General features: G+C 43.8%; 3 protein-coding genes across 4 annotated transcripts in view; 2 read left to right on the top strand and 1 right to left on the bottom strand.

Annotated features, from left to right (window-relative positions):
- Positions 1-977: 977 nt before the first annotated feature.
- LOC126389225 (myozenin-2) lies at positions 978-8,187 on the top strand. 2 transcript variants are annotated; one of them, XM_050042797.1, is made up of 6 exons: positions 978-1,106; positions 2,418-2,508; positions 3,541-3,707; positions 5,055-5,136; positions 5,805-5,988; positions 6,755-8,187. In XM_050042797.1, the coding sequence occupies exons 1-6, from the start codon at positions 978-980 to the stop codon at positions 6,936-6,938; spliced, it is 837 nt and encodes a 278-aa protein (XP_049898754.1). In that variant the 3' UTR covers positions 6,939-8,187. The 2 variants fall into 2 exon arrangements, with proteins under 2 accessions (XP_049898754.1, XP_049898753.1); XM_050042796.1 differs by having other exon boundaries at positions 1,017-1,119; positions 2,420-2,508.
- rbm22 (RNA binding motif protein 22) lies at positions 7,725-13,373 on the bottom strand. The gene is made up of 11 exons (XM_050042795.1): positions 13,283-13,373; positions 12,003-12,056; positions 11,879-11,908; positions 11,633-11,765; positions 11,409-11,509; positions 10,861-11,033; positions 10,439-10,639; positions 10,134-10,298; positions 9,031-9,119; positions 8,722-8,850; positions 7,725-8,458 (listed from the first exon to the last, which is right to left on the bottom strand). Exons 1-11 carry the CDS (start codon positions 13,334-13,336, stop codon positions 8,304-8,306), a joined length of 1,284 nt encoding a protein of 427 aa, XP_049898752.1. The 5' UTR covers positions 13,337-13,373; the 3' UTR covers positions 7,725-8,303.
- A 2,294-nt stretch (positions 13,374-15,667) lies between these two features.
- The window catches only part of ndst1a (N-deacetylase/N-sulfotransferase (heparan glucosaminyl) 1a), a 51,601-nt gene continuing 43,502 nt past the window's right edge, over positions 15,668-23,766 (top strand). Inside the window, exon 1 of the mRNA XM_050041944.1 lies at positions 15,668-15,860. The gene's annotated coding sequence lies outside the window, so the exon portion shown is untranslated. The remainder of the gene's footprint in view (positions 15,861-23,766) is intronic.

Below are 23,766 nucleotides of genomic sequence, written 5' to 3'. Positions count from 1 at the left end.
GCCGGGAGGCTTCCCACTGGGGGGGATATAGCAGTGTTGTGGAGCAGGGCAGGTGCGAAATCGATATCCAATCTCAACAGGGATAAGGAAAATGTTTTTTTCCCTCCAAGCTCCTGCTGAGCTCAATGAATCAATTTGTGGGGGGAAAAAGCTGCTCGATAAAGACTAACTTGAGTTCAAAAAAGCCGAGCAAATATAAAGTTAAAAAGGCATCCCTTCTCATGTAGCACAAAACGTGAGTTTATGCAGAATTCACAACCGCAGTTTCTCAGCAGTTGGTAAGCAAAAACATTGTGTTATTTATGACAATCTTTTACACAGCTGAATAACTGAGAGGTATGAAGAACGCCCAAAACTCACAGCATGGTGACAGAAAACAATGTCAACAGTCTGACGCCGTCAAAAATGGAGGAGCAAACTGTCACAGACTTAAACCTTTGACCCCAAACTGCTAAAGTGAATCACAACCTTTGATCGCAGTGACCTCATTAATTTTACAGCGGCTTCTGTAAAACTGTGTGTATGTGGGAAACATATGGTGAGCGTGCTTTTAAGCAGCTATGTGGCAGAGTTGTAACAAAGAGCTTTACAGGAGGGGAGAAATAGAAATTGTGTGTGTGTGTGTGTGTGTGTGTGTGTGTGTGTGTGTGTGTGTGTGTGTCCGTTTGCAGTGGAGAGGCTGGATGTTTGACCTCTCTGAGAGCTCAGTGTTACTGTCTGGACAGCAGCTGTTATCATACACAGGGAGAGAGAGAGAGAGAGAGAGAGAGAGAGAGAGAGAGAGAGAGAGAGAGAGAGAGAGAGAGAGGGGATCATATTTTTATTACAAAGAGACTTGAGGTCAGGATGTAAATCTTTATACTTGCCCCTTCGCCTTGATTACCCTTTTATACCCTCCCCCTAAACGCTCCCTCCATCCACCCTCTTATCCCTCTGCTAAAATAACCCAGTGAGGTAAGTACCCGAGGCATCCCGCGATGAGTTTTATACAGACTGTTCCTTCTTTGCTGAGGAGAGTCCGAGTGGAGCGTGAAAGCATCCCAGCTCCAGTACGGGACAAACCACACGACCATCCAGACCAGCTCCAGCACCTGACATACAGGCAGGCAGGAGACACAGGTAAGGACTGAGGTGATGGACATGTAGGCCTTTATTATGTTCAATATTAGCAGTGACAGAGGGCGTTACTTACAGTCTGACTGACCAGAGAGTAAACTGGGGAAGCCACCAGGTCCTTAGATGAACTGTAAACAGGGAACTTGGTGGGAAATGCTGGAGAGGAAGATGCACAGTGGTTTTGCTACAATGTGACACTTTTAATTTATATTTATATAATGAAATGAATGCAGAAAAGGCAGTTTACTTAAAAAAGAAAATAAATAATTTGATTTTAGAAACTTAAAGGGACAGTTCAGCCCAAAATTTAAAACATATTTTTCCTCTTACCTGTGGTGCTATTTATCAGTCTACGCTGTTCTGGTGTGAGTTGTTGGATATCGGCCATAGAGATGTCTGCCTTCTCTTCAATATAATGAAACTAGATGGCACTCGGCTTGTGGTGCTCAAAGCGCCAAAAAAAATACATTTTAAAAACTTAACAGCAATGTCTCTTTCCAGAAATCATGGCCCGGTTACTCAGGATAACCCACAGACCTTATTGTGAGCAGTTTCATGAAGGGACTATTTTCTTTCTTCTGAACTACACCTGCCAACCAGATCACCGCGCAGAAGGAGACGTGCATCGACTCATGGACGAGAGGCTTGTGACAATGTGAGATGTAAGCAGTAACGGCATCAACCTTGGCTAAGCGTCGACGTTAGCTAGCTTATTTGTGCTAGGTGAGCTAACAGTAGATGCAGCTTTCATCTGCATGGTGTAGCTTGGTAGAGAGAAAATAGTTCCAGCATGAAACTGCTCACAACAAGGTCTGTGGATTATCTTGGGTAACCGGGTCATGATTTCTGGAAAGAGACATTGCTGTTGAATTTTTCTAATGTTTTTTTTTGTTGTTGTTGTTGGGTTTTTTTTGGGCACTTTGAGCCCCACCAGCCGAGTGCCATGTAGTCCCATTATATTGGAGAGAAGGCAGACATCTCTATGTCTATATCTCTACAATCTACTGATAAATAGCACTACTGAAAAATATGTACTTTTGAATTTGGACTGAAGTGTCCTTTTTAGCAAAATATCAATACAGGCATTTCCTGGAGACATGACGTCAAAGCACATGACTGATGTAATTTACTCACAACATAATGGAGGTGCCCTTAGGACTTGTGGTATATCTGAGTTTAAGATAAAGAAGACTTTTTCTTGCTTTTGACACTAAATAAATATCATAAAACAATTTAGAAAAATCCTTATGAAATAGTAATTTCCTTAAAATAATTCACATGGCAACATCTGTGTCCATCAGAGGAAGATAATGATGATGCAGTCAGGCCTGGATGACATGACCAAGCAGAGGATGTTGCAGGCTAAGGCTCTGTCTAAGGGGGCCAGGGGAGGTAAGTGTCGATGAGGTGTGATGAGTTAATCTGAAACAGAACTGACATACACATCTGCAATATTTGGAAGTAAGCTAATGCACCTATTAGTTTACATATTGTGTCAAGAAACTGGTATGCTCTTGCATGTATTTAAACCCATATTCAAACAGTCATGCTGTGTGATCACAAGCCCAGGCTGTCAGATGTAATTAAGCCAAACATCAAAGTGTGTAACCCCAGAGTGGGGACACATGTGATATGGCACTACACCCAAAATCCCAGGAGTGCCAGTGTGTTGCTGAAATTCTCCAAACATTCCAGCAGGGACTATCCCAGTTGTTTGTTTTCTAGCACTGCCCGCCAGCTTTGAAACCAAGTCTCCTAAACTCAGCAAAATTTGACTCCCACCACTGAATTTTGCTCAGGACGATCAAAGGCAGCGCCTGAAGGGCGGCACATGCACAGACTTCTCCTAACATTTTTTTATGTTCGAGAAAGAGGGCCATCCGCTCTTACATGAGTCTTTCATCCAAAGATCCTATTTATATGCCCAGTTACCCATGCAACCCTGGACCACAACAAACATTACACACCCCTTGACATCATCTCGAGGCTATTTCAGACCCTCCACTGTGCCATGATATAACACGAGAAGAGACCTTGAGCAAAAGCTGTGCAGATACCAACTTAGTGATGCTGCACACAGTTTGGCTTTTTTTATATCAGTGCCCCTCAGCTGTTTAAAGTCGACAGGAACAAGAAGATCAGAGGAGACATTGTGCCAAAGGTCCTTATTAGTCTGTGTTACTTCCCTTCTCTTTCCGAATGTCTGGAAGTTGCTGTTATCATTGCCTTTGCACTAACAACTAAATGTCATGATGTATTTATGCAAGGTTAGAGTCACCTCTTCACCCCATGCTACGCCACACAGCATAAAGACCTGCGGCAAACAGACATCTCTGCTCTGAAACTTCCATTCTGAAAATGCATGAGGAGATTAAATGTAATGACTTATTAAAGCGCCGTCATTTGTCTGCCGTGTTGTGCCAGGGGGTCTGAACCTTGGGAAGAAGATCAGCGTTCCAAAGGACGTGATGATGGAGGAGCTCAACCTCCCGTCTAATCGGGGCTCTCGCATGTTTCAGGAGAGACAGAAGAGGGTGGAGAAGTTCACACTGGAGGATGCTGCGAATGGTCCTGTTTACAAAACCAACACTGTGAGGAACTGAGAGACGGAGCATAACACACAACGACTCCTATCCACTGACCTCACTGCGACCTACACACCCAGAACAATGCACCTGTATTTCTGAGACGTGGTTAAAGGAATACTTCATCCACAAAATGATCATCTGCGTATTGATTACTCACCACGCGTACCACTGAGTTTGTGAAGAGAGCTGCCTCCGCGGTGAATGAAGAATCCAAAAACTGAGAAAAGTCTTGATGAAGTGGAGTAAGAGGGGGCCAAATTTAACAGCTGCAGAAAGCATCTGTTTACAAACTCCCACACAACTCATGCAGTACGATCTATTTATCCAGTTGTGTGCACCGTGCTTCCCAAACATACATTTTTGCTAACACCTTACTATTTAAAACACCTCCGCATACAAGTAGCGCACTTACCCTGGGACGCTACTTGTCTGTGCACAAGACTGTTTATGCAGAAGTGTTTTAAATAGTAGGGTTTTAGCAAAAATGCATGCTTTGGGGAAGCACTGAGCATACGACTGGATAAATGAGACTTGGATTACACTGCATGGGTTGTGTGAGAGCTTGTAAATAGATGTTTTGATATAGTTAAACACACATGCCTTTTCATCCGATTAATCATGAATTTCCTCAGTTTTTTGGATTCTTTGTTCACCGTGGAGGCATGTGAGAGCGTTCGCCACAAATTCAAGTAGAGCAGTTGAATAATTGATATACGAATGATCATTTTGTGGGTGAAGTAGTCCTTTAATTCTTAATAACAGCTCCTTGCAGTATTGATCAAAGAGCTGCGATTAATGGCCAGCGAAGTCTGACTCTTATCTGACCTTTCTCAGTGTCTGCTGTCTTCTGTCTTTGGAGTACACTAACAGACATTTATCATCTTATCACAATAGCTGCACGCGCAAAACGGGCTGATTGCGGAAGGAATACCCTTAATAACCAATTACCCTTTTTAAGAGGAAATATAACAGGGGTACTCCAGCACTTTAGTAATGCACTTGTTAGCGAGACAAATGGACAATATGAGAGCAGCGGAGGCTGATGAATAACTCTTTGTCTTCAGTTTGGGACAAGATCCAAAAAAGCTTTAACTTCCCGTAACACAATTCAGTGGTGTCTTTAACTGCCTCCCAAAAGCTCACTTTTTTCATACCCCACACCTCAAGTTTTTAATGCAGGCTTTCTGTTGAAACACCTTCCTACCTCCATGATATTACATATATTTATAATTTAAATTAATAAAAATAGTATGCCATCCCTACTTCACTGCACATGTTGAAAATATGCGACAAATAAACCTTTGAATATTGACATAAATTCACAGATATCCAACACTGTCCATTTCCCAGGTCCATGCAGAAGCCATTCCTCCCCCACAGGTCATCCCAGAGCTGCAGGGAGGAAAAGAGAACCAGACTTTCTCCATCCCTGGTAAGCATAGCCTGGTCATGAACCTTCAGAAGACTGTAGCAAAGAAGGGCAGTCCTGATGTCCTCGCTCCAGGTAAATGGTAACACACGGTAACGTAAAGCCACAGACTGCCACAGAACTAACTCACCACCATGCTGAACGCTTTGGCAATGCATGGACACTGCATCTTACTTTTGCTAGTGTTCACTTTTCATATGGAAATTTATTGAGCAAATAAATTACTTTTCCTATTATCAGTGCCAGGAGAGCTGGCAGTTTGCAGAAAGCAGTTATGTGAGCATCTTTGCTGAGTGCTGTTGTGTATTAGTCCTGACAGAAGGCACTGCTTACAGTCTGACTGACAGCGAGCTGGGCTCTGTTTATTATCCGGGATTCACACTGAGATCTAATTACTGTAGTTGCTATTGTTGACAGGAGTGACATCAAAGAGATTTATATGAATATTAGATCTGTTGGTGCTTTGTTGGGGCTTGCTTTCTCTGAAGTTACCTAATGGGTTTGGTTATTAGTTTTAAAAACGAAAGGAATCTTTTTTTTCTGAATAAAGGGGAGATTTATTTAGTTTATACTGAATTTAAAAATTACCCCAAATTAAAGTAACAAAGCTTTGATTTTACCCATAGTTGTATGTTATTTTTATTGACTGATATTGGACTTGTTTTTATCAGGATATTCTGGTCCTCTTAAAGATGTTCCTCGTGAGAAGTTCAACACAACAATAATCCCCAAATCCTTCAGTTCCCCATGGAGAGAGGCTTTGGGAGACAACACAGAGCTCCTGAACACCATCTATACCCAGCTGCCCCAGCTCCCACAAGGGCTACAACCAGCCAACTACAGGTGCTTCAACAGGTAAATCTGCCTTTGATTTGTTAAATCCTATTCAGTCGGAGGAACAGGCAGTCAGACCCACCCATCCTCAAATAGACCCACAGATGACCTAACCGTATCATCCATCACAATCATCTCCTCCCTCGGCTCCACTCCATGTTTCCACAGTTTGAAAATGAATCTCTGGCCTGCACCTCCTTGGGAGTGTTGCTGCGTGATGGCTATTTTGAACCTTGGCTCTTGAAAGATGATCCACTGAGGGGGCTGCCAGCTTTTAATGCCCCTCACAAGACAGATTACGCACGAAAGGGAATCACCTTTCTCCTGGCACACAAGGAATCGCATCGCAGCAGCGAGGCAGCACAAAGGTTAAGCTTGGGCAAATGGAGAAATGGAGAATGTATGAAAGACAAACTCTGACTTTACTCAATTAAGGCTGTCAATCAGTCGGTTTCTGCCAGCCAGTCTGGAACTGTACCCCCTGTGGACGGATCTGTTTACGCCCTTAAGATTATTGTGAAGCCTTAATTAAATCTAAACTCTAATGGTCAGAGCGGCTACACAAGGAGTAAAAGTTCAGCCCACACCCAGTTTGAGTCATCCTAAATCCCAGCTGACTTTCTGGTTCAAATCAGAGCTGACCAGATTGGATATCATGTATTATTTGAAAGTTTCCCCCTTTACGGGAAGGAGGCTGAGCCATGTGATACCTCGGGTCATGTTCTGTCAGGACCATCAAACACAACGCACTCAGCCTGCTTAGTAACAACTCTTTTTTGTCTCTCAGATCCGCCATGCCATTCGGAGGAGCTATGGCCAGCAGGAGGGTCATCCCAGTGATTGGCTTTGAGGCGGTGGAATCCCAGATCCTGCCGGGCATCGCTCTGGAGCGCATGTGTCGACGGCCCAACTTCAACAGAGCACCCAAGGGATGGGGCATTGATCACTGCCCTGAATCTAATGAACTATGAAAAGGGGGCTGATGAGCTTAAGACTAAAGCACTGATCTATGCTTGCTGCTCACTTCCTGCAAAGATGATACCTCTGTTAATCAGTGGGCACTGCAGGAGAGAGAGAAACACTCCTGCATGATACATAAAGTGATTTGCTGCTGCTTGGCCAGACGAGGTAAACCCTGACTGCTGGAATCTGTTCATCACTACAGTCGAGTCCCTGACAACGCTGCCACAAGCTCAACAGCTTTCCTTTTGCTATCCTTCGCAGTATCTGATCCCATCAATGTCAATACCTGACACCCTTCTGTCCCCTCTCCCAGTCTGCATCTCATCATTTATACGCTGTAACTGTACATCTTCATCTCCCCCTTTGTCCAGTAATACTGTGCAAGAGCAAATCAGGGTTCCCACACCTTGATCAACATCAAATTCAAGGACTTTCCAGGCCCATTTTACCCTCATTGAAAGACCCAACGCGGAAAAGCTTGAAACATGGATCAAGGTTAATTACACAATTAAAAACAGAGAGGCTTAAATGTATGAATGCCTCTCAAATGTGCTGATACAGTGATGACTGACAATATCAGAAGAACTACAATTTTTACTCTTGCACAAAATAAATAAATCCAAGCACTTTCAATGATTCATGTTTGTGCCAGCTATTTAAAAAACATTCAAGGCCATGATTTGTTCCCCTTAAATTCGCAAACAATCAAGGATTTCAAAGGCCCGTGGGAACCCTGGCAACTGTAAGAGATAACTCAGCAGGAGTGTTAATGAACAACATGAACTCGCACATGATCCATGACAAAATTAGGTCATTTTAATGACAAGTGAAAACAAAGTAAGCCTTACAATAAACAAAGTCAATATGCTGTGGAATATTAAGTTTGTGTCAAATAAAAAAGTAACTGAAAATTAAAAGCTTTAAAAATTTTTTGCTCCTCAGATTTCTACTCCATGTTGCACAGTGTGACAAATACAAGCTTAAACTGACAGTTTACATTTTTATATGTACAACGGCTCCGACCGCAGGAGCCTGTAAAAACCACATGGTCCTGATCACATTGGGCCACTACTCTCATTCTGAAAGTCTGCTGATGCTGATCTAGTACTTTGTAACTGTGAGTAGTGACAGAGTCGTCTTGTAAGATCCTGGTTGTCTTTCCCGAAACACAGATGGTCCTTGTTCAGTTTGTTCACTGCGCTGCAGGTGGCATGATAAATCAGATGTTATCCTGTAAGACATAACTGTGTTTTCTCCCAGAAGTCATCTGCAGGTTTCAGGCCCGCTGACAGCATCTGAGGTGAAAGCACCTGACCAGGTCTGACATTAGAAAAAGAATGACACCTGTCGGCTGTGTGACTTCACTCTAGCAGCTAATCACCGTGACGCGAGCCATGTGCAGCATGCGCACCCATGCGCTGAGGATCCTGGGAGGGGTAGTGGATTTGACCAGGAGGTCTCATGCTCATTGGAGGGGGGATAGGTGGAGCCATGGGACCCATGGGGTGAAACATCGGAGGACCAAAACCTGATTGAGCAAAAGAAAAGAAAAAGAATACACCATTAGGCATCTATTATCACTGTGTTTACATAATTCACACCATGCTATCTGATTAATAAATTCTTTTCAGCTGCTTTGCAAAAATGTGTTGCGTGCAATAACAGATCGAGATTACCACAGTTACTGTAATAGCAGTATAAATTTAATGGGATTGCTCTAAATAACTGTTTTATTTTTGACTTCTGTTACTGTGCATGTGATATAAGCTGCATCAATGGTTATGATTTTACCTGGAGGAGGCGGGTTGATGCCTGGAGGTGGGGGCAGAGCAATGTTCATGATCGCAGGAGAGGTGCTGGGGTCCAGGTTGAAGTAGTTTGCAGGAGTTTCTTCATCCAAAGCTGGTGGTGGAGGAAGAGCTACAGCACAAAGAAAAACAGAATTATAGAAACAACAAATACATTTCAACTATTTTAATTTCCACTATTAATCCACTATAGACATAAGAGACGACTTTAAATTGCACTCACATGACTATGTTACAATGCGTACACAAGCACACACAAAAATTCCAGCTCTCCCTGTGTTTACAGACTCACCTCCAGGCAGTCCAGGTACAGGATCAAGTCTGGTGCCCATCTCACTGACACCATCTTTGATACCTTCCTTCCCTCTTGCTGCCTGAGACCTAAAAAGACAAACAATTCATGTTCTACTGTTCATATCAAATCACAACACTTTATTTAATTCCGCTTAACAGTGTGCAGCAGAAGAATTCTGTCCAGAACAATAAAGTTGAAGTGACCTGCCGTGCACTCATTCCTTGCTGTGGTAAAGCTTTTATTGTGTGGGTAATAATATTTCAGAGCACTGCAGTCACTAGTTTACTCTCAGTTGTGACTGTAGCATTATTCTAGGCTGTTACTTTCAAATACACACGCACTCTGAACACCACCAGGCATTTAATACGCAAATTATCACTATAAATCTTCACTTCTCCTCCCATGTGGCTCCACTTAGTAGGGCTGTATGAAAGCTACTAATTTTTGATGGCAGGAGTGCTTTTTTTGGGTTCCATCTACTGTATGCTTGGCTTGCCACGGTAGATGGTGTTACATAGTGTTTGTGCAGCCCACTGTAATTCTGCTTAGTTTTTGTAAATAGAAATAAAACCCATTTAGTTCAGTTTCACGAATCAGCAGCCACATTTATCAAATAAAAAAAGTGATTTGTGGCTAAGCTTGTTATCAATTCTCAGTCCGATGACAGATGCTACAATTAGCAAGTGAAAGAGTCTGCTCTGTACACCAGCAGAAGTAAAGCTGCATCACAGAGTAGCAGGAGTCAGATTTCACTCATTAAGTGACGAGAGTAACAAGAGATGGCTGACAAGACGAAAGCGAAAGATTTGGTGTCAGAGGCGAAGCAAAAATTTCAGGTTTAAACCCAGTGCTAATAGGAAACCTGAAAACATTAAGGAGGCCAACTGTAATTTTTGTCCGATGAAGGTGGCAGTATCTGGAGGCAACACCTCTTATCTACACACACACACACACACACCATCAACAAATACCTTTTCTTGTAAAATTCCCAGTGTAATCGGTAACACCAGTGTTGTCAAGCTGTTAATCAGTGGGAAAATCTTCTCACCACGGCATTCCTAATGAATGAAACACTCTTCCCTTCTTGATTTGCTTCTTACCTTCCCCATTTGACAGTGAGCCTCCGTCCATTAATGATGAGTTTGTTGAAGGACTTCTCAGCAGCCATTTCAGCTGACTGCCGAGTGGCAAACTGGATGAAGGCACACTGCTGCCTCTGTACTATGGTAATGGTGCGAATCTCGCCAAATTGGTAAAAGTGACTCCTACAATGAAACAGATAAAAGTTCATTAGACCCAAAACACTTGAAGTTAGGGGTTTAAAACTTATACAACAGTTCTTTTATGACCCCGCCCTAAATGACCACAGGACGATGTACAGTTGTTATGAAATAGAAATACTTACTTGAGATCGCCATCAGTGACAGTATCTCCCAAACCCCCTATGTAGAGGGTGGTGATAGACTTGTCGTCTGGTGGGTCCAGTCGGGGCATAGTTGAGGCCCGTTTCAGCAGCTTGTCAGCTACTGGGTCATTAATGCCGTAGTAACGGTCCTTAATATTCTGGTCGGCTAGAGGGTCATCAGGATCTGTTGGCTTCTCGTGCCTGTGTGAAATGGAGAACCATATTGAGAAAATGCTGACAGTGCGACAACTGTGACAAATATAAGGAAATTATAGTCAGAACAAAAAGAACACACCAATTTCTATTTTTCCTATGGTAATAAGTACTCACAAAATGAAGACAAGAAACAACAAGCGCACACTGCTGACCCCACAACACCAAGTTTGACACCTAATGAACTGCAACTGCGGCCTGTCACTCACCTATAGGGACACTCCTCCCCTCTTTTACACTCTCCCTTCACCCAGAAGGAGCAGATGTGCGGCCGGTTCCTCTTGTAGTATGGAGTGGTCCGGGCAAGTTTCAGCAACATATCACTAGAGCTGGGTGCTTTACCTAGCTGGCCCACTGGCCGAGTACCATCAGAATTGGCTATCTGGGAACACAAAGGTCCAAACGGACACAAGAGATCAGTGACAAAAAAAATCCAAACCTTAGAGGGACACATAGACTACTTAAAGATGTCCCGCTTTGTCCCCTATCTAAGTTAAATTTTACAGGTTAATCAAACCACTAAACCACTGCTACTGATGGTTCAAATCCACACTTCAGTTTGTTATTAATTGTGAAATTAAAGAAATGTTCAACCCTGTCCATATCTTTTCTATTGGTTAGGGAAGACATATCATTAAAATGAAAATGGAGCCAGGCAGATACTCAATTTATACTAGTTTTAGCAATTGTATCTGCATGAAAATCACAATAAACATTAAAAAAACATTCTTTGTTTGCATCAGAGAGCCATTATTACCTCTCTCTCCATGTTCTGTGTGTAGTACTCTTTGTTCACATCTGACTTGGGAACATCATCTTTCACTGACAGCCCTGTGTCTCTGACCTGGATAGGCAAACCTGATAAACAAGAGATGTGACAAGAGGATTAAAATCACACAGCTATTGTACATACTTCAGCAAGCCATAAACAATGCACACAGGCCAAATAACAACAAAAAGGAGTCAGTTGCAGAGACTTACCATACTCCAGATCCAGCAGACACGTCTGACAAACATTCTTCATTTTACTGCAAGTCTGACAGACTTCAGTTTTCTTGAAACGCATTCGTGTCCCTGGACACCACCGGAACACAGTGAAGGGACGAGCACAGATCTGACAGGCAAAGAATAAAAAATGATTATGCAGGGTACATGGTGTTCAGAGTTTAATCTGTGTCATGTAGTGTTCTGCGGAAATAAATTTTCAAGTATCAATGCAAAACATACCTTGCATTCTTTCCCATATTTCTCCTTTGTCTGTAAAAGAAAGCATAGATAAATTTGAACCTGCACATCGACTGGTATCAACAGTACGAGAAAATAACCTCCTAATCATTATGATGACACTCACCATACGGATGTAAGGGTTTTCTCCTAAACATGTCTGACACAGAATTGGAAAATCCTGCAAAGACAAAAGACAAACAGATATTCATTTAGTAAAATCCATGCACCAAATCTGTTATCCACCCAATGGTCTCCTGGTACAAGTTATCTCAAGCAGTAACATTCTCAGTTTCTCTTTGCCTTGGCAATGTTACATGTGTGACTACAGGGAATGAAATGGGACTTGCTCACTCCTTTTCCATCTGTCAAAGGATGCTGTTTCAATCTACGTGCTGGCTGCTGAAAATGACCTCGCCTTAATCCATCCAACTGACAGCATCAGCCAAACACCTAAATATAAGCAGCTCTTGGGGCTCAAGCGTTAACGACACAGTCTAAGGTTGCAAAGTTTATATTCTGGTGTCTTACTAAAACCAACATTGGCTGAAGATCCTGATGTGTCATGGTATAAGAGAGGAAACGGGTTTGATACCTTATATAGTAATGTGTAGACCTTTTAAGAGAAACAAAAATACAGTTGCTTGATGCACAAATACAAGAGTTCAAATCTGGCAGTTGTGCTAACTTTAACATGGCTCAAATGCAAAGTCACATCAGTTCGTTTCCCCACAATGACCAGCGACAAGCATGGTTAAAATAATAAAACAACTGAAAGCCGTTTACAACACAGACCATGTTTCTTCTGATAATTTCATAAATGCGGATTTGGTTATTTCCTGTGAGCGCCTGCTAATCTAACGATACAATTAAATCGTTATAATACAGGTTTACATAAATATGACTGACACACCAAGAACCAAGCTGACCTAAAACAGCAGGCAAAACGTATGTGTCGGACTGGCTCGGTTTGGATTAACTCATACGTGAGGTAACTTCACTTTTATTATTGTTAGCCTGCTTGTGCTAGCCTTCACTAGCTCATGGAGCTAACGTTAGCATAACACATGCTAATGTTACATTAGCCGAGTATTTGCTTTAAGCCTAATTTCTAACGTTATTGACAATCTTCTGTAGCTCACTATTGTTGTGTTCAGATGATATTATTCTGTTTTATGAATTAACGTTTACATTGAAGCTAACAGAAACATTTTATAAAAGGCAGCAGCCACGCTTCTACTAGCTAACGTTAGCTAACGGTTGGCTAACAAGCTAACAAGCAAACCGGCCAGATTTGTAGCAAGCTGGCAGCTTTCATAACCATGTTAACTCACTGAATATAAGAGAAAAAGACACTCTGTCAGTCATATTCCCGATCCGGTAAGCTATAAAGCCGATTAAACCTACCGCGTCTTCCCAGTTCTGTCTATTGTAGGTGTTGGATCCTAGGGATGTCGCCATTTTGCAGAGAGTGAGCCAAATCAGCCCACAATGCACCGCGGCGGAGAGAGCCACGTTTCCACCTTAGGGTGTCGCCCTATTTCAATAAACTACCACGCATAATCTAATTAAGGAAAAAGAAGTAAATATAAGAGGCAAATGTAAATATTAGGAGAGTGTGAATATTGGCTTTGCGCCACAAATAACTCTGGCATTGGCAGTTTAGGTATAAATGCGTGTGTGTCTTTACATGAGTGTTTAAATTACCATTTTCCTGAAGCAGGTTCAGGCTATTTCTCATAATAGGTTACACAGAGGGATTTAGTGTGGCCTATTTTGTGTTTGATGCTACTTTACATTACTACTCCACTTCATTTCAGAGGTAACTGTACTTTTTCCTCTGTCACATTCACCTAAAAGTCATAGTTTCTAGTTATTTGGCCTTCATACACAACATATTATCAGTTTATAAAATATAATGCAATGTTCTGTCATGAATGACAATTTACTTAAAGCTTACACCTCCACACTGACCAGCTACAATATCTAAATGTTAACATGTAGCCTATATGTAATGCATCCGTTAAAAATAGCCTAATATAATTAATACACCTTGAAATTGCAATGTAAGAGTGGCCATTCTTCAAAATGCTTTTAATGCTTTTGGGGTTTTTCTTAAGATAGATTCTGAGGACTCTCCCCTGTAACAGAGTATTTCTACATTCTGGTAGCATAGCCTAGGCCTACTTTTAATTAAAGTGAAGGATGTAAGTAGGCTACCTCTCTCACCACCGCATGTGTGTGAAGCTGACTGGCTGGTGTGTGTGAGAGCTTGTAGCCCATAAGCCAATTGTGTAGTCCACTTACAGTTTATCTATCCACCTGTTCCAATTCAGGTCAGGGTGTCTTTGCTGTGTGAAACTCCAATTAGCGGGGAGTAGGATGTTTGAGATGGACATTAAGCCCCTAATGTTTATTTAAGGTCAGGGTGAGGCTGTGGAGGAGTCAGAGGACAGGGATTAGATCCAGGCCGGAAGAGCTGGCAAACTATTTCAAAATGCAGCTGCCATTAAGGTAGGCAGAAAAGTATGTGTGTTGTGCTTTAAGGCTACTTTCAATGTTAAACAGTCTCCTGTAACTTGTGATGTCTGAGTTAGATTCGGTGCATTGTGCTCATCAGCTGGGTGACACTGATTATTGATTGACATTTGCTCGTGGGATCATATTTCCATGAGAAAGCTCTAAACAGCCCATGTGTCTTGTATCTGGGTGCACAGTCTGTGTCTTGCCCTGTGTATAGTGGGACACTGAGGTAAACCTTCCAGCCATCTCTGTCTTTGTCTCAATGAGTCGTGTGACCCTATCTCCTTCATCATGTGATGCAGATGAGACAGCCAAAGCTGTTTTGAATGACGGCTTTGTCTCAGATTTGGCCACTCCATAATCAGAATCACCAACCTCACGAGTCACGAGGTCAGAGGACGTGTAGGTGTACTGTTACCTCACAGCTGCTCCATGTTGCAGTGCTCCATTTAAGCTGTGGCCTATGGACGGCTCTGTTGTTATATATTCCTGTATGTGATACAATGTGACATAAAGTCTGTTTTATGCATAAATTATATGTTGATTTAAAAATATACTTGTATTTCATACTCATTTATAGGCTGTTTGTTGTCCTGAAACTGTAAGAAAAAGACAGCTGGTAAAAGTGGGTTGAGTTTTCTATCCAAGTCAAGGTTGAAGTTGTTTGTTTAGTGACATCAATTTTATATTTGTGTTATATTCAGTTGGAGATATTCCCCTCAGAAGATGATGAAAATATCCAATAAAAGCATAGTTCTCTTGAAAATCATAGCAGTACCTTGAGTAGGCTCTTGTAAAGTCACTATGACTGAGTATGAATGACATTGTGCTTGTAATATCAAAGTGATTGTTAAAAAAAAAAATATAATCAGATTGCCTCTTTGATGCAACACTGATTAGAATTTTAAAGCAGTGGGGTTTTTTTTTGCATGGGCCGTGTTGTATAATCTGCACGGTGTGGTGACTAATCAAAACCATCACGACTACCCCTGAGCTCCTGATCTGAGAAATATGAATGATAAAAACTTCCGGGATAATCCCAGCATCGCTGCACAATTAAACTCCGAGCAGTGCAGTGCCACGCAGCCCATCAACGCCACCATAATCTCCCCACTGAAGAGGATGGATGCAGATAAAGCTCTTGCAGGAATATGATCGCACAGTGATTTCTTTGAGGAGTTGTGTACTATGTATGTATGCGTGTGTCAGAGGCAAAAATGTGCTGCGCTGGCGCCTCCTGTCGACAGTTATGGGCCACTGCCGGTGCACTGAGCTGCAGAAAGAGAGGGGCATTCTCAGATTTCCCGATTTCTCCCAGCCGAGTCCGCTGTGCCGCTTCCACATCACGGCCGACAGCAAACCGAGACGACGACGACGACGACGACATGCGCCCGGCGTGCTTCAACCCCGCAGCTTTCCCAACTGGACCGCGTTGTCCCAAATCCACCTAGACTCAAACAAGGTGAGTACATCGACACAAACCCGAGTGTGGTCGCGGTGTTTTCGCACATGTTTGGTAACACGACCGCGAGAGAGCCCCGCCGCCGCTCGGTCTCCCAGGCCAGGCTAGTGAACATTGTCTGGCGCAGACGGAGAATGAGGCCAGTTTTTCGGCCTGAGTCTCCGCTGGCAGGAAACACAAAGCCCCGGTGAGACGGCGGAGGCTCGGTGCAGCTTCCAGCCCGTCCGTTTGGCAGCACAGGAAGCAGGCTAACGTTATTTTTGAAGCAGGTCAGGTCGAAGTTTGCGCTCGGGATAGACAGAGAGCTGCGTCCGGCTGCTCCGCTCCGTGATTTAATATCGGAATTCCTTTATCCAGCCGGATACCGTGCTGCAGCCCGGTGCCAGCCACAAGCGAGGAACTTGTTTGTGTAACTTTGTCGCCATGTACATTGTATTTATCAAAAAAAAATGCTCGCATCAAGTTAGCTTCAACAATTTGGCAACAGTATAGCAATCAGCCACGAACGCTACAGTCTTGCAATGGAAAGGCCAAACGATTTTGTGTGCAAATTATAATTAAAGGTCGATACGACTGTCTGCCACCTAATCTAACAGCAGCACACATGACAGAGGGAGATAGAAGATCACCATAGGAATGCAGCGACCGCTTTCACATTATTCAATTTGTCCAAATGGTTTCTGGGAACTTGGTAATTATCAGATGACAGGCTCTGTGTTGATGCATCAGATTATTATGTAGCTACCTGTAGGATCATCTGCAAGCTGATTGTCACTAATATTGCTCCTTAGGAAGATTTCTACACTGTCTCTTCCACCCATAAACTCAAAAGGATACTGCTGACTATACCATATCAGTCTCTAGTTCTAGTTTCCAAAAAGTAGGGCAGTTTGGGATGCACTCAACAGAGATATGCAAGTGTTAGGCTATATGTTGTTTATATGTGGCATAGTGGCACAATGCACCAATGATGCAGTGTCCCTTCTTTCACATCTTTCTTTGCTGCAAGAGGCCGCTTTGTTACTCTTTGTTTTGTGTCTCCACCAAGGTAGCTGTATGTATTAAATACTATAAACACTTGACTCGGCTGTGTGGCAAAAAAAAAAAAAGAGAGAGAGAAAAAGGGGCAGTCCAGACCTGCCTGAAATCTGTTGCCTTGGGGTGTGTGCGCGTGCAAGCGTGCAACTCTGTGAGTAAGAGATTACTAAAGGAGAATGACTCACACTCTGCATGTATTTGGTAAAGTCATAAGGACTTTCCCTGCATTTTCGCCTCAGCTGCAGAAGACATTCTTGCGACTGAAAAGTGCTGTCCCTCTGGTTTTATGTATCATGAGATTTATTTGACCAGTGCTCCACATTTTTTTGCTTTTCTCAAGCCATGTGTTGTTTATCACATGTTCCACCCATCATTTGTTAAAAAAAAAAAAAAAAAATGTAGGGGCTTATTCCATTTGCAGATTAGATTAAAAAAAAGAGTGTGGTTGCTGTCATTTGTTTGTCAAATTTGTGGAGAGCTGAATCTTAAGTTGCATTCTATTTATCTGTGCCAACTGTTTGTCTGGTTGTTCTAACCCTCCATCTGACTGCTTCCACTGGCTGCCAAACATGCTGTGATCTAGCACTTTCAGTTGATGAAGGCTGCCACTGCTGCCGCAGCCATTTGATCATATATCAGCATCTCCTCACTTAGATATGCCTGTGAAACGCTGCGACTGGGCTACAATGCCTACACATGGAGGTTGATAAAATACTGTAGGCATGACAGAGTATGACAGATCGCGTCACCAAGCGGTGTTTGGCCGTTTATCAGAATGAGACATGATCACAGACAATTCGTCATTTTAGATTTTAGGCTTGAATGGGGAAGAGTAAGAAGAATGTCAATCACAGCGCTGACTGTTTTACTGCTACTTATCTGCACATGGAGGCGGATGTAATCTTCGTTGTAGAGCACTAACTATACCATCGTGTTTAATGCTTCACAAGATAACTGTTGGGAACTTCAGTGCCCAACAACATGCCATCTCTTGTATTTTTCCATGTCAGTGCCCCTTGTATCCACACTCAGTGTGTGGGGGGCAGACCTCTCTTTAGAGTGGTGCTGAAGCCAGGCATCTTTCCAAAACTCAAGCCCCCCTCCCAACCCTCTCTGCTGGGTATAAACACTGCTTTGTGCCACAGTACTGCTCCCTATGGTTCTTATTCATATACTACTACAACACCACTGGCTCCACTAGATACTGGAATCTACAATTGGAAGTGTACCCAAAATAGCCTGCTGTTTGACAGACAAACTCAGATGTTTCCTCATTAAGTCAAGCTTTTGGATTAATACGCCAGAATGCCAGAAGCAGATTGTACCATTGTAGCCTGTAAGGTAGTTTGCATTGAAGTGCCTTTTTTCTGCCTGGAATGTGGCTGCGGCATTTGTTGGCTTAGGCTGTGCTATCGGAGGGGTATTGGAGAGCAGGAGCAGAGTAAATACATTTCAAACAGCACAGCACAACCGAGTATTAGCAAATGATCCGATAGCATCTGTAATCCTCGGGAAAACCTGGAGAGTTGTTTTTGAATAGTGCTAGCCTCCATCAGATAGTTGGCAGGCACTGGGGGTGTCCACATGTGTGACTGGCTGGCTAGGCTAGCGGCGGCTGAATGCTACAGTATGCAGGCAGATCAGATTACTGAACGATTAGCCATGGCCTCCTATCCCCGGCCCAGGGAAATGATTTTCCACTGTCATAATTCCCTAGACTGAATTACGCAGGCCAGTGACTCAGAGATACTCAATACTACAGGCCTGAGTACTGCTCTGCATAACTGTTGCTCTCTGGAGAGAGGAGATAGGTTGAGAGTGGCTGTGCTATTGTTGCACTAGAGGACAAAATAGTTTTCTAATTTGAATTTAAAGTCGAGCTCTGGTGCTTCTGCCCAAGCATGGAAGGTAGAGTGACTATAGGACTGTAGGAAAGGGTTAACGGTCATTGTGATGTTTACTCTTTGGCTGGGACTTTGACATAAAGGAGGCAGCAGACAGCTGGAAAACAGTCCCAAAACTCCAAACTGTCCCTCACATGTCCTTCTATTGTGTCAAAAATGTGAGCACATGTCAGATGGGCAATGAGGCGGTGTAAATCAAGCAGGCCTCTAGTGGAATTTTGCTGAATGGAAAGATAGATGGAGAGAGAGACACAGAGGGGGAGAGGAAAAGTGGGAGAGGCTAGCCTGTGGAGGTAGGCCCATGTTTCCAAGGTGCCTACCCCCTGAGGCAGGAATCCGATACATTCCAGAGGCTCCTGTATCCAGACGAATAATGGTGACTAGGGTGTAGCGTTTCATCAGATGACACATGATTGGAGCGTAAGTGCTGGGAAAGTAGGAGCTATGTCATAGGCTCAGAGGTAGCCAGCTCTGGTTGCCTGAGGGAGCGGGAAGTATGCCAGAAGAACGGGACAGGTTATATGAGATATGGATTTATCCCCAGCAGAAGACAGCATGGTTTTTATAGCTTTTCTACTTATCACGCCCCCGCCCACTTGCCACCGTTTAGATACAGACATTTACATCATTTTAGACGTTCCGGTGAAGCTTTGATCCAAGTTACAATAAACAGGGCGTAGGAAAAACCTCTCAATTGTTTCTGGTACATCATATACTCAGTTGTGTTCTGTTGACACCCACACAGGCAGTTTAACTGGCATTTAAATGACTACTGACAAATAACCAAAAAGTCATTAGAACCTGCTCGGCTACTCTTCAGACAAGTTATGACACGAAACTGTTTTCTAGGTCCAGGAGTTTCTGAGAACGCTGTGACATTGCGCTTCATGTAAGTCTTTACATATTCACCTGGGTGTAGTTCAGCAGCGGCAATGACACCGTATCGGCAGCCCAATCTAATTTTCTTCTCTGAGTTTTCAACCCCAGAAATGTGTGCCCGCCAGCTCTTAAGCTAAAGGCTATTTATACTGCAGACACAGAAAAATACCCTGTTTTATTTAGTGGTCAAAAAACAAGCTGTCGGGTGTTAATGGACTTCACCTCAGCCATTCCGGCGGACCCTCGGGGTACAGCGCGCTCATACACTCGGCGAGGGAGCTCTCGGCGCTGGCCTGTTAATGAAGCCATTTTCAGAGATGGAGAGATGCAGTAATGGGAACGCACCACTTCACTGCGGGATATTCTAACCCCTTGTCCTCATCATAAGTGCTATCAGTCATCGGATATGATTAGGTTTGTTTTTTTCCCTCCTTTGTCCACTTAGCCATGCGGAAGGCTCTTTTGCAGAGGTATGTGTTTGTGTTGCCTTCGTATTGCATTGGGACATCCAGTACACATCATTTATATCGAGGAACTTTGAGCTTGTTGTATTTGGGTCAAGGATTTGTACCATTACCAGGTGAACAGGAAATCTGTGATAAAGACTGTTCAGTGTAAATGTTACCATCAGCCTTACATCACTGCTACTATGGCTTGTTGTTTAAAGCTCACTGATGTGAGCATGGAGGGCAGACAGGTGGAGGGGAGGGTGTGGGGGGGGGGGGGATGTCTGTGTGTTTACCCAGTTGTCTGGTGGCCTCAGCGGGGTCTGGCTGCACCACGGATACCACACACATAGTCTCACCTACTTTAGAGCTGGTGTGTGTACGCCCACACTCACGCACGCCTCAAGTTGTTTACCATGCATACAGTATATAAGTGGAGAGTGTAAACTGTTTACAAGTTTTCCTTTGAGGAACACACTGTATTAAATTAGGTTTCTTAGTGTAATGTTTAAACTCATATTTGAAGACATACAAAAACAAAACTCTCAGTAGTTTTTATAGTATATTATGAATGATACCTTGCTTAAAAACACTAACAGGAATGCTTCACCCACAAAATGACCATTTGTTAGTAAATTAGTGATGCAGTGTTACCTTGATTTCATGAGGCAAACTTTGTTTTTCTCGCATGCCTCCACAGCAAACCGCAAACATATTGATTTATTGATTGAAACACATGCATTTTTACTAAAACAGCTTAGTAGTGGAGTCTTGCTTTGAAGAAAGATAACTTTAAAAGGTTAAGGTTTGAGTGAAAATGCATGTGTTTGGGAGGTACTGAATGTACACCTGGATAAATGAGACTTGTATTATGCTGCACAAGTTGTGCAAGAGTCTGTAAATGGAAGTTTTGTCATAGTTTTGTTGTTAAATGTGGTCCCCAAACAATCAATAAATCAATATGTTCGCCATTTTCCGTGGAGGCATATCTGTGAGGACATCAACTTGGGCTTTGGGAAACATTTATTGATCAAAATATACATTAACTTGACAGTTTATCAGCCACACCTTGCCAAGGTGAACTGTAGACCCACTGTTACACCTTCAGGCAAACAATTCAGACAACGTCAAAACCGTCATGAAGGTAGGAGCCTCTGCAGAGCTGTTGTTTAAGTTACCTGCTAACTGACAGTTAAGTGTTTAGTCAGTGTACTTATCTTCTTAACAAGTGTAGCTGTCTTTGCCTGCACTGTTTGACTGTTCACCCTGAAGCTTAAACAACATCACAGCTGTGGCCCGATGCTGTCACGAAGACCATGTTCGGTGTTTACCAACTACAGTTTGTGTTTGCAGTGCTGTCATGAGACGCGGTGATACTGCAGGAAAGAGAGGAGTGAACACCTACACAAGGTCACGTAGAGGTTTCAGTTTTTCTTTTGTTAGCCCGTGATGATAGAGACGGTTGTTAGCCAGGATAACGGTGCAACATTAAAACAGGCACGTCTATGACACGGCCTTGAGATCAGTCACCAGGCCGGAGCACCGTGGCGTCCCACCAGGGCAGCCGGACTGGGTAAACTTTAGCAGGGCATCTGGTGCCCAGTGCCCCTGTCCTCTTCTATTTCCCCTCTCTCTCCTGTCTCTTAGCCTCAAAGCAGACCACACCACCACACCACAGCAAGTCATCTGGTGTCCAGTCGGCTCCCATCTGTGATTTGGCTTGACTGCAAACAAAGCATTGCGGCATGCGAGTGGCCTCCGCTACATCTAAACAGCTCGGCTCTGCTATCTCGCTTAATCTTTGGGTGGAAACTATGAGTGCATTGCCAGGGTTATGGGTCATCTCCATTTCAATTCATTAAATTGCATGGAGGCATTGAGAATCTACCGTAACAAACTGACCACAGCTGATGGCATACCTCTTCTCCATTTTGAATTGCTGAGGTGGAAAGAATTGTAATGGTGCCGACCCGAGGTTTAGCTCCTGGCAGCTCCAAGTGTGCCCCTCCACTGATCCGAGGCGGTGCCGTGTCTGCCCAGCCTGCTGTCTCTCATCCATCCTGGGTGGTAGGGAGCTGTGTGTGTGTTTGTGTGTACACGCCTGTCCCTGTCTGTGCAGGACAGGTGTTGGCAACCCCGAGGTCAGTCCAGATGCAGCTGGGGCACCTAGACAGGAGGGCAGCCGGAGACTGCGGGTGACAGCAGGATGAATGAGCTTTGTTTTGCCGGGTTTTGGCCAGTTTTATTCAGACGGTGCAGCTTCGAACGGGGTCACTTGTGATGGTCAGGTGGTGTAACGGCTGGCTGCTCTCAGCGGGACGCGCCACAGCCGCAAGCATTTGGTCTTCGCAGAGCAGCTCGGGAGGCTGTTTTGGTAAAGAAGCGAAACTAAAGGAACCACAGTGGGGTGTGCAAGCCTGCAAACACAAACACCATCCTACCCCCTCTGTGAAGTGTTAAGTGGCCGGATATGTTTGGTGAATGGGACACAGGTGTCTGGGCCGGGCTGTGTGTGCCTGGCCAGAGGTCTATGTTTGTTTTCTCTCCGTAATGGCCCCCAACTCTCTGCTGCAGCTCGACCAGAGCTCATTGGCTCTCAATGGGCCGGGGTGGAGGCCCCTCTTTTTTTTTTTTTTTTTTCTTCTACTGTGGGACTGAGCCATGGATGAACTTGAGTCAAGAATCTGATAATGAAATTCAAGACATCCCACAACACAATGTTGAGGCTACACACTGAGCAAGCCTGGTGCTTTTTAGATTCCTCTTTCTTCCTTTATTCTTCCCTTTATCCCTCCGTTGCCTCTGATCTACCCCAGCAAATCAGGCGTTTGAAGTTGTCAAGACTCTGGCTTTACTGTTGAGTCCTCAAAGTGCTTATATGACAGGTAGAGAAGAGCTGGAGGCGAGTAATGTGACTCCCACATAGTCCACAGTCTCCATCCTCCACGCCCTTGTCTCCCACTTGCCTCCTGCACACAGGCGTAGTCTCTGGTGATGTCACTGTGCCGTGCTCTCCTTTGTTGAGTAACAGCCTAAAGGTGCGCTCTGGGTTCTGAAGGAGACACACACACTCACACTGCTACCACAACTCCATACTGTGTCTCCCCGGGGAGCGCAGCAGGGTGAGGTAATGGGTTGTTAACCCCTCAGCCACCTCTGTGTTTGGACGTCATACCGTCAGCAGTGGCCGCTATCACCACCCTGATCTGATTGTTTGAGTAAACCTGTGGCCTCTCCAGATGGCCAGGCCTCTGAGCTGGTTTATGATAACCATACAGTTAATATCTGGCCCACATAACGCTCTCCCAGCTTCTCACCCCCACCCCCACCCCCCTCTCCCCACAAACTGTGCTCTCATTTCTCGCTGCCACCCTCTGTGCTATTGTCTCTCATGCCTTCTCCTGAGTGCCCTGTTTTATTTCTTTATTTCACTCATCTTTTTAAATTCCAGAATCCATTTCTTTTGTCCCCAGGCACAAAGGGTGATGGCTAGAGACGGTGTAGCAAATTAAATTTGGTCTCCCTCTTTTGCTCCCCTTGGACGTGGGCACGATGGAACAGTAGAAGGAGAGCAGGAGCAAAGAAATCTGGAGGAAAAAGCCCATTTCCCATGCATTACTGTCTCTTTCCTCAGGGTCT

Source organism: Epinephelus moara, chromosome 4 (genome assembly GCF_006386435.1).
Source record: "Epinephelus moara isolate mb chromosome 4, YSFRI_EMoa_1.0, whole genome shotgun sequence".
In the NCBI taxonomy this organism is placed as follows: domain Eukaryota; kingdom Metazoa; phylum Chordata; class Actinopteri; order Perciformes; family Serranidae; genus Epinephelus; species Epinephelus moara.
The sequence above is the reverse complement of the archived record's forward strand: the minus strand, read 5'-3'. Positions and strand labels throughout refer to the sequence as shown.

Coding starts and splice junctions, on each gene's coding strand:
- rbm22 (XM_050042795.1), bottom strand. CDS start 13,336: ATGGCGACATCCCTAGGATCCAACACCTACAATAGACAGAACTGGGAA. Junction 11,034..11,408: donor CACAGAACATGGAGAGAGAG/GTAATAATGGCT, acceptor TTGTGTTCCCAG/ATAGCCAATTCTGATGGTAC. Junction 8,851..9,030: donor TGTACCTGGACTGCCTGGAG/GTGAGTCTGTAA, acceptor TTTGTGCTGTAG/CTCTTCCTCCACCACCAGCT.
- LOC126389225 (XM_050042797.1), top strand. CDS start 978: ATGAGTTTTATACAGACTGTTCCTTCTTTGCTGAGGAGAGTCCGAGTG. Junction 3,708..5,054: donor CTGTTTACAAAACCAACACT/GTGAGGAACTGA, acceptor TCCATTTCCCAG/GTCCATGCAGAAGCCATTCC. Junction 5,989..6,754: donor AACTACAGGTGCTTCAACAG/GTAAATCTGCCT, acceptor TTTGTCTCTCAG/ATCCGCCATGCCATTCGGAG.